Source organism: Stomoxys calcitrans, chromosome 1 (assembly GCF_963082655.1).
Source record: "Stomoxys calcitrans chromosome 1, idStoCalc2.1, whole genome shotgun sequence".
Classification (NCBI taxonomy): domain Eukaryota; kingdom Metazoa; phylum Arthropoda; class Insecta; order Diptera; family Muscidae; genus Stomoxys; species Stomoxys calcitrans.
Genome location: NC_081552.1, coordinates 121,782,566 through 121,796,589, shown reverse-complemented (window position 1 = coordinate 121,796,589; position 14,024 = coordinate 121,782,566). Strand labels below are relative to the sequence as shown.

The 14,024-nt window shown below is 41.7% G+C and overlaps 1 protein-coding gene and 1 long non-coding RNA gene across 2 annotated transcripts in view; one reads left to right on the top strand and one right to left on the bottom strand.

Moving 5' to 3' along the window:
* Window positions 1-14,024, bottom strand: part of LOC106094824 (uncharacterized) — a 71,271-nt gene that overhangs the window by 3,285 nt on the left and 53,962 nt on the right. The window contains exon 3 of the mRNA XM_059360899.1: window positions 9,200-11,011. Within this exon, the coding sequence (XP_059216882.1) occupies window positions 9,200-11,011 (1,812 nt within the window). The remainder of the gene's footprint in view (window positions 1-9,199; window positions 11,012-14,024) is intronic.
* Window positions 3,035-3,604, top strand: LOC106094825 (uncharacterized). The gene is made up of 2 exons (XR_001222642.2): window positions 3,035-3,342; window positions 3,413-3,604. It is a non-coding gene; the product is annotated as an uncharacterized LOC106094825 (long non-coding RNA).

Genomic DNA, 14,024 nt, shown 5'->3' with positions numbered 1-14,024 from the left:
TATTTTGCTTTTGGCCCGGCCGATACGGGATAACTATGAGCGCTTCACAGGCAGGAACTTTGGGCTCCGACTTGTGTGGTGTCCATCGTTATCACGGGAAGCTTAGCTGAAAGCTACCACAGGCGCGTCCACAGGTTATGGCCGCCGGCACTCAGCGATTTTCGAGAGGAGAGTCTCAGTGAGGAGTCAGGTGGCACTGACTCTTAATTAAATACTGAGTGCCAGTGATACTTGAGATGACAAGGTAAGTTTTGGCGCCCTCAAATAACCAATGGCCAACATCAGCGTCTGTTCCCAGGTTAGGGGCGGCTGGAGGCGAGCGTCGGATCTTGGAGCAAGCGGCTCGCCACAACGAGGGATACATGTGCGATCCCACAAATCCCATGCGGTTGGGGCGCTGGGGCAGTAATCCGCCCCGGAAAACTATGAGAACTACTATGAGAAATAAAGGAATAGTAAAAACGGACCTCCCCAAAGTTGACGACCCACGCAAACGAAAAAAGGACCATGATTCGCGGATCTGCACCTGGAATGTCCGCACTCTTTATAGGAAGTGCGATGGACTGGGAATGGCGTCACTACAACACCAAACGGTGACGAACTATACTATAGCTGCCATAATACAAGGCATGAATTAGGCTGTGGATTTGTGGTTAGTCGGAGACTGAAACACCTTGCCTCAAGCTTTACTCCGGTGGTTGAGTGGCTATCCACAATCCAAATTTGTCAAGTTCAGCCTTATTTGTGCCCATGCCCCGACGGAAGACAAGGACGAGCAGACCAAGGATATTTTCTACGAGCGCCTAAAGAGAGAATATGACCGCTGCCCCGCCCATGATATTCAAATCGTTCAGGGAGATTTTAACGCCATGTTAGGGAAGAAAGACATCTTTGGTCCAACAGTCGGAATTCTTAGCCTCCACGATATAACGTCCAGTAATGGGTTGAGGCTGATAGATTTCAACGCGACAAAAAACATCGTAGTTAGTAGCACCAGATTTCAACATAAAAATATTCACAAAGCCACATGGCTGTCACTCGATCAAAACAGGAGGAATCAAATTGATCACGTTGTGATAGATGGAAGGCATTCATGCAGTGTGTAGGATGTATGATCGATCCGTGGAGCGAAAGTACGATCTGACACTGCACGGAAAATGGCAACGGCATACTCCAATCGACTAACCCAACTGCTTGATGAAAGCACTTCTTGTTCCGATGATAAAATGGCGCAGTGGCAGACCTTTGCCCACTCCATGGAAATGCCGCGAAATCCGTACATGGGTACCGGAAGCCTCTCTCAAGAAACCCATGGTACGACCAAAAGTGACGAGATGCTACTGAAGCCAAGAATGCGGCATATAGAGCAACCCTGCAATCAGTAGCAACGCACCAGATGAAAGAGAGGTATCGGGGGAAAATGAGAGAGGAGAAACGTCTATTCCGCAGAAAGAAAAAGCAAATGGAAAGACGTAAGTGTGAGCGAAGAATGAAGTCCGGAAATTCTACCAAAGAATTCAAAAGAAGATGGCTTTGGTGCAGGCACATCCTCCTGCAGGGACAAAGAAGGAAATCTGGTAACTGACACAGATAACATGCTGAGGATATGGAAAGAACATTTTACCCAACTGCTTGTGTCCGATATTGGCGCCGACGAGGATACCGCAGAACCAATCCCTGATGATGGTATAGAATGTTTACCTCCTTGTCAGAATGAGGTCCAAGTAGCAGTGATCTGACTAAAGAACAACAAGGCAGCAGGAGCCGACGGGTTACCCGCTGAACTGTTTAAGACCGGAGGCAACACGCTGATAAGGCGTATGCATCAGCTTATCTGCGCAATCTGTCTAGAAGATCGCATACCCGATGATTTCAACTTCAGCATACTATGTCCCGTAAACAAGAAAGGAGACAAGACGGAACGTGCCAACTACAGAGGAATAAGTCTCCTCCCCATCGCATACAAGATACTCTCGAGCGTACTGTGTGAAAGATTAAAACCTAAAGTCTATGGGATAATTGGGCCAATGCGGCCTTAGGCCTGGTAAATCCACCCTCGACCAGATATTCACACTAAGCCAAATCCTGGAAAAGACCCGAGAAGGACAAATCTACACCTACCATCTCTTTGTTGACTACAAAACCGCCTTTGATACTTCTTTACGTTCAAAGGTCTGAGTTTAGTATCCCTGCAAAATTATTAAAACTCTGCAGGATGACACTTGCTGATACGCGTTCCTCAGTAAGAAGAGGAAAGAATCTCTCCGAACCATTTAATACCAATCGAGGTTTCAGACACAGCCTATCGTGTGATCTGTTTAGTATCCTGTTGGAGAAGATTATACGAGATGCAAATGTGAATAGATATGGCACGCCAATCACAAGAGAACACATGCTACTCGCCTATGCCGACGACATCGATATCATAGGTCGATCACCGGAAGTAGTAACGGCAGCCTTTGAAAGAATCAAAAGAGAGTCAGTGAAAATGGGTCTGGCAGTAAATGGAGATAAGACGAAATGGATGGTTTCAACTCCTAAAAAGCCTTGCACAACCGAGCAGATAATAATACTGGCAAACAGATGCTACTTTGGACTAAGTAAGCAGTTTAGAAACAAGGCCACCTCTCGACAGACGAAGATTACACTATACAAGACACTGATACTACCCGTGCTGTTATATGGTTCTGAAGCATGGGTACTTGTGAAACCAGATGAGGCAATGCTTGGAGTATTTGAGAGAAAGATTCTTCCTAAAATATATGGACCAGTTTGCGATAATGGAGAATATAGGCGACGTATGAACCACAAGCTGTATGATCTGTATGACGACTATAGCAAGTTACACGCATCAAAATACAACGGCTGCGTTGGCTAGGTCATGTTGTCAAAATGGATGAAGAAGCTCCAGCAAAGATGTCTTTGAACGCATACACGGTGGCATACGCAAACCGGGAAGACCAAAAGCCCGATGGAACGATTAAGGGAGACACCTCGAAACTTGTTGTCAGAGATTTTAGAATGAGCGCAGAAGATTGAGGAGCTTGGAACGCTATTCTACGTTCGGCAAGTGGAACAAATGTTCTGTCATAGCCAATTAAATTAAAGTATTTTATTTTTGGGACATTTTGGGGCATTCGAAATTGATCCAAGTGATTTAAGTCAATTTAAAGTACTAAAAGTCAATAAATTGATTTGTCACTGTAATAAAAACTGCAGGCAAATATTTGCTTCGCTTTAAAGAATTGATATGTATAAACATTGATTTTTATAAATTCACATAAAAACATAACAATGAATTATTTCCTGGAACTTTGGAACACATAATCGCGACTTTGAAAGGTAAGTGTATAATAACGAACTTGTTTAATTTTATCTTATCTTTTATTTAAATTTTTTTTATTAATTTTAGATAATTACGTGTGTTGTTGTTATTTTTCAGAAGAAAGAATTACTCTGGAAGTTCTCAAAATAATGACCTACAATCAAATGCAAGATCTGATACAAAACTGAAAAAATATGCGACAAAGTTGTTTTTACATATAATTTAGAAAAATTGAGAGATAAGGAAAACCTTCCAATTAAAACCACCAATATAATTAAATCATCTTTAAAACATCAGGCAGTACAGGGAATGGAAACCCAATACAACCTGACGAACAGGGACCCGACGATGGAACCATTACCGACTTTATAAAAAGTCGGAAGACTAGACTAGACAAAGGACTTAAAACGATGACATCAGGCAGTGCAGTGACAGGAAAGTCAATGCAGTCCAAAGAACAGGGAGCAGACGATGAGATCATCACCTACTCCGAAGATGCCCATTTACTGGAAGACCAATGATTGAGGTAATCCAGATATACCTTCACCGGAGCGAGACTGCTACACAAGCTCTGATAGAGAAAATCAGAAAGGGCATGGTTCATATTGCCTTAATTCAGGAGCCATGGACGACCCGGAACAAAATTTCTGTACTTAACCATATCAACTACCAATTATTCTATGCCAAAGCTGGTGCTCGGCCGAGGACCTGCGTTGTCATAAAAATTTGAATTATATATTTTCCCCAGAGTTGTCAACGTCGGAAGCAACAGTGGTGAGACAGGGAGACAGTGGAGCACACCTGGCATCACTTTAACGACCTTTCGACTCTCCGACACCGCCACCCACGTCGGAGCTGCAACGGCTGGTGAGGAAATGCGAACTCTCACCACATTTCGTGGAGTAGTACTAACACTAACAAGCGGGTCCAAGCCCTGGCAGAGTTCGTGAATACTAACGACCAAATAACACTTAATATTGGTAACACCGCTACCTTTGTTAATAGGATTAGGGAGGAGGTATTAGATGTGACGATATGTTCGGAATATCTAATCGATGAGGTTCAGGATTAGAGGGTCTCCATAGAATACTCTTTCTCTCTCTGACCATCGCTACATAAGGTTTAGAATAGCACGGCCAGCGCCGAATGCGAAAAACTTCCGGAATAAGTTGAAAACCAACTGGACTCAGAAGAAGACTTGGGCAAGACAAATTAGATTGTCCAAGCATAGAAGACATTGACGAAAATGTCAACAGGATTACGACTGCACTGGTGGGGTCCTTCGAAGACAGTTGTCCTCTTCGAGAAAGGAAATCAGCCCAAGAAAAACCCTGGATGACCGGGGAGATTCGCAATATTGGGAAAGAGGTCCGCAGACTTTTTAACAGAGCACGTCGTAAAAAGGCGGAAGTTTATTGGGCTCAAGGAATACAATAAGATTACCAGAGCGGCAAAACGAGCCTCCTGGAAGCTTTTCTGCGAACAGGTCGTTAGCGTTAATGACGCCGTCAAGATAAAAAAGTTTCTCTCAAAAACCCATGTCCAAACTGAAACTTTAGTAGACGACATGGGAGTGAGAGCAGAGACAACGGAGGAGAAGTTAGGGCTTTTGATGAAAACCCATTTTCCACTGGATACCAAAGGACTCACGAAGATACCGGAATCTTGGAATAATGACGTTGATCGAAGGTTTATAATAACGGAATTTATGGTGAAGAAATCCTTGAGGAGCTTCAAACTATTTTAGTCACCCGGACCTGATGGAATATTTCCGACGTTACTACAGAAAGAGTCAGACCATCTAGCGCCTTGTCTGGCCAAAATTTTCACAGCGTGCATAGGACTTTCAGATACTCCGAATGCCTGGCAGGAGGCAAGGGTGGTGTTTATACCCAAGCGAGGTTGTGCATAAAATAGAAGAATCCTTCGATGCCAATACGTACACACTAGCGGTATGCATTGACATCGTGGGGGCTTTTAACAATGTGCGGACCGCCACATTGATTCAATCCTTAGAACAGTACCGGGGGGACCCGGTCCTTAGAGACTGGATAAAGCATATGCTAAGAAACAGGTGGATAAATTGTGTGTCGCATGGCATAAATATATGGGAGAAAGTAGCACAGGGCACGCCATAGGGGGGGGGGGGGGGGGGGAGGGCGTTTTATCGCCACTCCTATAGGTGACCACCATAAATGACCTATTGCTGACTGAGGAGGGATTTGAACCCGTCTGCTATGCAGACGATGTTATAATACTTCTAAGGGGTGAGGATCCGAACGAGCTGAAAAATGCCTGTTCACGAGGAAGACGAAGACGATTTCGATATCTGACAAGGTCAAATACTTAGGAGTGATCTTGGATAGGAAACTGAATTGGAAGTGTCACATTCAGGAGCGTACTGAGAAGGCTCACAGATGTTGGACACTATGTAGACGGGCCGTAGGCTCGAAATGGGGCCTGAATCCTAGGATAGTCCACTGGCTCTACAGGAGCGTGATTAGACCAATACTTACTTACGACTCAGTAGTTTGTTGGGCTGCTATGGAGAAAAAGTGCAACATAAGGACCATCCAACAGGTTCAGAGAACATGTTGTCTTGGCATAGGTGGAGCGATGAGGACCACGCCCACTAGGGCACTGGAGACTATTCTAGATATTCGACCCATTGACATACAAATTAAGTGTGAGGCAGCCACTGCGGCTATGAGACTTAAAGCGATGGGAGAATCGATTGAGGATGGGAGCAGCTCATACCATCGGGATATTATCGAGGCGACGATTGGAAACCTGGAAGGAAGCGAAGAGGTTTCCGATCGGATACCTGAGATGAACCTTGAAGTCGAGTGCGAGGCACTGCTGCCATCGGCACAGTCTTATATTGACGGGACCTTAGTATTGCCATCTGGAAGATCATGTTACACGGATGGATCAAAGCTAGAGGACAGAGTGGGCCTGGGGGTTTACATTGGGAACCCAGGGACTGAGATCTGTTTTAGACTGCCTGGCCTTAATACGGTCCTGCAGGCGGAGATCCGGGCGATCACGGAATGCGTGAAGTGGTGTGGTGCTAACGCTAGGACGTCAAGTGTGAACATCTTTACCGACAGTAAAATTGCCATAAGGGCAATAACAACCAGGACGGTAAGGTCACGAACAGTCTTGCAGTGTAAAAATGAGATTAACGCCTTCTCTGAGAATGGCAAAATCCGCATCGTTTGGGTGCCGAGCCATAACGGAGTAAGGGGAAATGAAAGGGCAGACGATTTGGCGGTGAAGGCCAGAGGACTGCCGTCAATAAACTTGGTTAACCCGAAGCCTTTCGGGTCGACGCAGACCGAGTTAAGAGAGTGGGCGACGAATGCGCATGCAACATTGTGGAACAGCGAAATGGGTGGATCCAGATCGTGAGAAGACGAGGCTATTACCGAAAGGAAGCAAGGAGGAGGTCAGTATAGCTATTGGTATCATAACGGGACACATAGGACTACGAGCTCACTTATGTAAAATCGGTGCGTCAAGTGATAGCATGGGTAGAGCATGAGAGGAAGATGATGAGACGTTGGAGCATTTCCTATATCATTGCCTGGCTTTCGCGTCCAACAGATACCGGTACTTTGGTGGAGACACAATATCATAAATGAACCAACTTAGGGGAGTGGTATTGAAAACAATTAAGGATTTTGTAAGTAGCACGGAATTCCTAACTTAACACTTTCTTTTTAGATGTTACTTTACAAGCCGATTACTGGCTTAGGTGTATGTCCATAGTTGCATGGGGCGGATTAATATCTGCACCCTCTTTTCAACCTAACCTAACCTATGAGGACTTATTTCATTTACGGGGGAATTATTTCATTTCAATTGTGGGGAGTTATTTCATTATGAAATTACGCCCCAATTTTAGGGATTTATTCTATTTTCAGTTTTGGGGAGTTATTTTGTAACGCCGTAAAAAACACGTTGGAAGTATCCACCTACCAGGGAGTGTGGATACTTCCGACGTAGCGTAGTTCGACTAGGGGAGAAAGATGGACAATGTCCACTGGACATTCCCCAGCTCACAAAGGCGACGGTCTTTTCATCAAGGAGTGGGGCAGCAAATTCGTGACGGAACGCATGCTGGGATTTTTAGCCAAGCAATATCAAGGTTTCTTTGCGGAGAAATGGAAGGTCTTCTACGGGGAGGAGAAGGAGGAAGGAACTCTCCCTGTAGTGGTCAAGACTCCGTGACAAGTTTGGCTAAGAATAATGGCATGGCATTTTATGGGGGCAAGGCTGTCTTTTTGAAGATTGGGAAGATTAGGATAGGCAAGGATTCTTATATTGAGACATGAGGCCGTGCAGTGGCAGGTGACTCAACCACCACCCAACGACGAGATCATCACCGACTCTCTCAATATTCAATGCAGCCTAAAGAATAGGAAGCAGACGATGAGACCATCACCCATTCCCAAGAAGTCCATTTACTCAATATTTGGAAGGCTAGGAATGGCAAAGTTCCTCACATTAAAACATCAGGCAGTGCAGGGACGGAGCAAAGTTTCTGGGCTGAACCATATCAACTTAAAATTATTCTATGCTAACACTGGTACTCGGTCGACGACCCGCGTTATTAGTTATATAAATTTAAATTATATATTTCCCCCAGAGTTGTCAACGTCGGATGCAACAGTGATGAGACAGGGAGACGATGTAGCATACATGGCATTTTTTATTTGCGTTTCGCCTCTCTGCAACGGCTGGTGAGGAAGGCAAAACAGACCGGACCGGGGTGCTAATAGTATGCGATGCGAACTCTTACCACATTTCGTGGGGTAGTACCAACTTTAATAAGCGGGGCCAAGCCCAGAATTCTTGAATACTAAAGACCTACCAACACTTAATATTGGTAACAACGCAACATTTGTTAATAGGATAAGGGAGGAGGTTTTGGATCTGACAATATGGTCGGAAAATTTAATCGATAAGATTCAGGATTTGAGAGTCTCCATGGAGCACTCCCCTGCTCATAGCTACATTAAGTTGAGACTAGCACGGCCAGCCTACATGCTCTTCTGACTCATAAAATGTACTATCTCGTCGATCTTGCTTGAAAACCGTTGCAATTCAATTGCAGAAAAGATACACTTTGCGGCACTGGCCCGAAAATAATGGGGGTTGGGTGTATATTGCCGCACAGGGAGAGTCGGAGGAGTCACATAGTCCGAGAACGGTTGTGACCCTATGCCTATGTTCGCACACCACGTTGTTGTTGTTGTAGCTACATTTTCATGTGGAGTTGGCGGTCCTCGTTAAGCTCCTGTATATGAGCAAGCTCGTTCTGGTCCAAAGGAAAGATCGCCGCGGGATCAGGGTGGCCTTTGGTTATTTAAACACACCAATAACTCGCCTTGTCATATTGAGCATAATAGGAACTCAATATTTATGCGAGGTGCCGTCCGGCCTCTCACTGAGTCTCTACGCTCTATATCGCTGATTTTCCGCGACTGCAGTTTCAGCTACTCTTTATGGAGCATTCCACTATCCGCAACTTGTTGACTTAAGCGGTAGCTCGCAGCTAAGCTTCCCTTGACAACGGTGCGTACCACACAGATCGGACCTCAAAGTTCAAGCCTGTGTGGTGCTCACAGCTATCCCGCGCCGGGGATAGCTATACTCCCGTAGTAATGTAAGGCCACTATCCGCAATTGTGAACGCGCACGGTAGCTGCCAGCTAGGATCGTCGTGATAACGAAGAACACTACACAGATCGAAGCTCAAAGTTCCCGCCTGTGTGGTACTCATCGTTATCCCATACCGGAATTTTTGGTAAATTTTGCTTGCAAGCCTAGCTAAAGAAGTTCATACATAATAGAATAGGAAAAAACTTACCCCATCATCTTCCTGAAGAGTATTGTCGGCTATGGTACTATTTAAAATTGCCACCGTCTCATTATAGTTATTATCAGTAGTCGTTAGAATATCAAGCAGAGTTTCACGCGGTATATCGGGGAAAGTTTCGCAAAGTTTCATTTGTGTCAAATGGGCTGCTAGATCAGTCGGTTGAGATAGCTTTTCTATATCCATCCTCTTTTGGTCACTTTCTTCTTTTTCCCTTTTGTAAAGATTCCAAGCACACTCAATATTCAACATTTCTCTTAGGTTACTTGGCGATTGTTTGTATTCGGCATATTTTGGATGCTTCAAGAGTCGGGCAAATTCCTCGTCTTCGCGCACCATCTTTTGCCGTTCTTCTTCGAAATGATTATAAGCTGATTCCATCCATAACATATATAGCTGTTTAGCTAAGGATCGAGGCATAAATACCTTTAAATTCAATGGCAATGACGAAGGAATTCGTTCCTCAAATGAGGATTCATTGCGGAAATTTTCAAGCAGTTGTTGTACCAAATGCTCTCCCAACGACATTTCAAGCATTTCATCGGATATATTGTCACAATCGCCTATATCGTCATCTTCATCATTGTCATCGACATCTTCGTCTCCATCATTAATAGCCATAGTATTTTGAAGTTCTTCATTTCCTCCACTGTAAAAGGGGATGGAACCGGATGATGTGGCTGCCCCTGAAGCCAAAGTACTGCGAAAGTTTCGAATTTTCAACAGATGTTCTGAATAGTGGTCATCCCCGAGAACAAAACGGTTTTCTATGTCTTCTTTAACTTCCAGCAGACTAGGGTCAAAAATTTGATGGGGACGAACAAATCTGGACCTTTGCGAACGATTTTGTAGCTTAATGTCATTGGGCTCTTGACGATTGCTGGATATTGCATGTTGGGAATCCTTTAAAGTTGTGAATTCAGAAAATTTATATTCCATTTTGTCTACATCCATGGGCGGCGCCACGTTACACGAACACGTAAATGTATCCGAACAATGAATATTTTCGTCTGACTCTGTGTCGCCTCGAAGCCTTGTAAGTTCATCTTCTTTCAGCAAAATATCAACAGCCCAATCTATGTCCCCGTTGCATTTGACGAAGAGATCCCACAATCCACCAATTTCTTTATTGGGATAGATTTGTCGTAACGTAACAAATAAAACATTCTCATTAGGACATTCAACACTGTGGCGTTCAAATGAAACATTATAGACCAATTCTGACTTCGAATCATTATTTTTTTTGTTTTTCTTTTCATTAGTCATCACTTCGTCATCGCGAAGCAAATCAATTAAAGACTTTTCTTCATTCCCCTTATTTGTCTTTTTTTCTGTTTCCAATGTTGTTAAAGGCTTCAGTTTAGGTTGATCTGTTCCCCAAAAATCTATTGACTCTGCTTCATAGGGCTTCCATACATTCGATAACTTTTTTTCAAGCAAACTATAGACGTCTCTTGCTGACGCCGACTTAACCGGTGATGGTGCATATAAAGTTGTCTTTTCTGGTGGGGTTTGCAACAAGTCACGTGGTTCGAGGCTTCCACTTTGGATGGTTTCTGTTTGTTTCGGTGGAGAAGTACATGATCTAAATTTCTTTCGCTGAGTTTTTGGTGCATTGGTATCGTAAGTACTCCAACTACTTGTGTCCGCATCCCCATCCCAACCACTAGTGTCCGTGTGTGTTGTGGGCATATTATCAATAACATCGTTCTTTTCAGCCACTTCTGTCGAACTTTCAAAGGCAATTGGCGGAATAACACGCATTTGAGGCAAGCTTACGGTATATTTGGTGTTTTTTAACATCTTGAAGAATACAATAAAAGACGCAGTTTTAGTATTATTTATAAATAGAAAGTACACAGAAAAAATATCACGAAAATTTTTTAAATTAAAAATTTAATTGAAAATTAATTTTTTTTTTATGAAAAAATTTATTGAATCAATTATTATTTTTTTAATTGAAACTTAAATTTTTCAATTACGATCGTGATTGAAATTGTTGTCGTTTTTAATTAACAACTTGATTGATCCAATAATTTTTTAATTGAATCTGAACTTTTTTAATTACGATCGCAATTGAATAAATTTTCAATTAAAAAATTAATTGATTAAACAATTTTAAATGCAAAGTGATTTATAGCTTTTATCTTTTTGGCAACACTGGTTTAAACAGCTCACCCACTTTCGTGTTTTGTTTCACTGTCAAACATCTTCATCTTGGTCTATAATTTATCCATGACTCGTCTTACAAACGAACAACGCTTGCAAATTATTGTATTTTATTATCATCGCGCGCTTTTACGACGAAGCTCATTTTTGGCTCAATGGGTACGTAAATAAGCAGAGTTCTCGATTTTAGAGTGAAGATCAGCCAGAAGCATTGCAAGAGCTACCAATGCATCCAGAAAAAGTTACAGTTTGGGTTTATGGGCTGGTGTCATCAAAGATGATGCTATTGGTAACGTAACTGTGAATGGTGAGCGCTACCGTGAGATGATATCCAACTTTTTCCCCAAAATGCAAGAGCTTGATATGTGGTTTCAACAGGCGGTGCCACATGCCACACCATGGTCTTATTGAGAGGCGAGTTTGGTGAACATTTTATTACAAGTTCGGGACCGATCAATTGGCCGCCTAGATCGTGCGATTTAACGGCTTTAGACTATTTTTTGTGGAGCTATGTTAAAGCCCATGTCTATACAAACAAGCCCGCTTCAATTGACGCATTGGAAGATAAGCATTTATTCGTGAGATACCTGCCGAAATGTTGGAAAGAGTTTGCGAAAATTGGACTTAGCGGATGGATCATTTGAGGCGCAGCCACAGACAACATTTGCATGAAATAATCTTCAAACATTAAATTATATGGACCGTTTTTTAGTATCGATCTAGTTATAACATACTAGTTCACACAGGCACGCTCCGCTATGCCCTCTTTTACAATACACAAAACAAAAAATTTGTGAAGCTACTTAATATTGTATTTTTTCATAGTCTTATAGGTATTATATGACCCCTTATTTTTTAACCTTTAATAAAAGTAAAAGGTTTCACGTGTTTGCAATAAAGTCCAAAAATGTGTTTACTTCTCAATAAAGGGCGGTCAAAATAATAGCAGTGATAACTAAAACGTTACAAAAAATTTAGATATCTTATTTTATCTAGCTTTTTTTGCATAAATTTTTTAAAATACCTTAGTTTTTATAAATTAGTAATTTATTGGGCAACCTTTGATGCGTTAAACTTTTTCACAAATTGGTTCGACTGAATTTTTCTTTCGGATTTTTGTCAGTCGCCTTGAATAACACACTAAGGCTTACAGTTTTTATTCGGTTTTGCTTTGTGCATCTTCATGTCCATTTTTGAAGTTACACCACACTGTTGCATTAAGCACCGACGACTACACAAGTCATTCCATTAGGTCGTTATTAGTTTCTTGAAACCACCTTACTGCCAAAAGACTGGTATACTTTGGGTCATTATCTTGATGAAGTTTACAAGATAAAGTCATTTGAACCTGCGCTCATGGAAAGCTTAATATTTAGGAGTATTTCAATGCATTTGGTAGCATTTATAATATTTCCGATGCTTTATATAGGACCAACACCTTAGTAAGGAAAACGTCTCTGATCCATTGCATTTGATCCCCCATGTTTTACCGCCTTAGTGGTCTATCGAAGATTATATTATTATTTCTACGACCGTTTTACATGTTTTCAGGACCGATAATCACCTCACTAAACAATTTTGTTTGTTTGTCCATTTTTCAATAGGCTTATTGATGTGAGATTTTAGTATCTGAAATCTTTTTGTACTATATATATTTTTTTTCAAGTGTTAATTTCCTGGACTTCGTGCATACAAATTATTGTCGTGTAACACCCTACGAATCATTTCCATGCTAACGGACGAATATATACTGTCTCTAATTATAGTGACAGTCACTAAGTGCTTTCTGGTGCTTACATTTTTAATAATGCGTCGCTAATGGTTTTCTATATCTTGCTTTCACTATCAATTTGTGCAAAAATTCGTTTCCTATCATTTTTGCAAAACAATTCAATAAAATTTAAATTTCTTGTTACTTCAGTCAACAAACTTTTTTGTCCAACGATAGGTGTCCCCATTCCGAAGATTTCCACGGCGATAGGACTTTCAAAAACCTAGGTAGTTACTCAGTTTATAAGATTATGAATTTTTGTAATAATTGCGTATAAAATTTTAGAAATCTGTCCCCTTCTGTAAAGAAAGTATCAAATATTATCAAGAATAACAATACATCGGAAAATCATTAAATCCCCCAATATATATTGTCAAGGTATAAATGAGTCCCAATTGTGAGCGCTTTAGCTCAAGTCGTAAAGAATGTACCCCTAAACATCTTCATTTAAATAGTGATACTCTTTCTCTTGCACCATTTTTTTTCTCTTACTCTCACCACTAATTCTTCCCCATCCATAATGAATGCTTTAGAAAAAAAGCAACAACTATTTGTTTTGTCCATGCTTTTTCTTCTTTTATTGAAAATTAATATATTATTTTTATAGCTTTTCCTTACAAAAAAATTAATTTTCGTATATATTCGCCGCTTTAGCCGTTTTACCGTAATATGTACCACAATATCGCCTTTATAAAACCCTTGGCCGTTTAATAATGTATATTCTAGACTAGCATCCAAGTGTTCCGCTCCGCTACCCCTGTTTTTGATACCCATTTTTTGGTGTAGGACTTCCAAAAGCCTAGGTAGGCACTTAGTTTATAAGATTATGAAGTTTTGTAATAATTGCGATGTCACAAAACCCATGCGGTTGGGGAA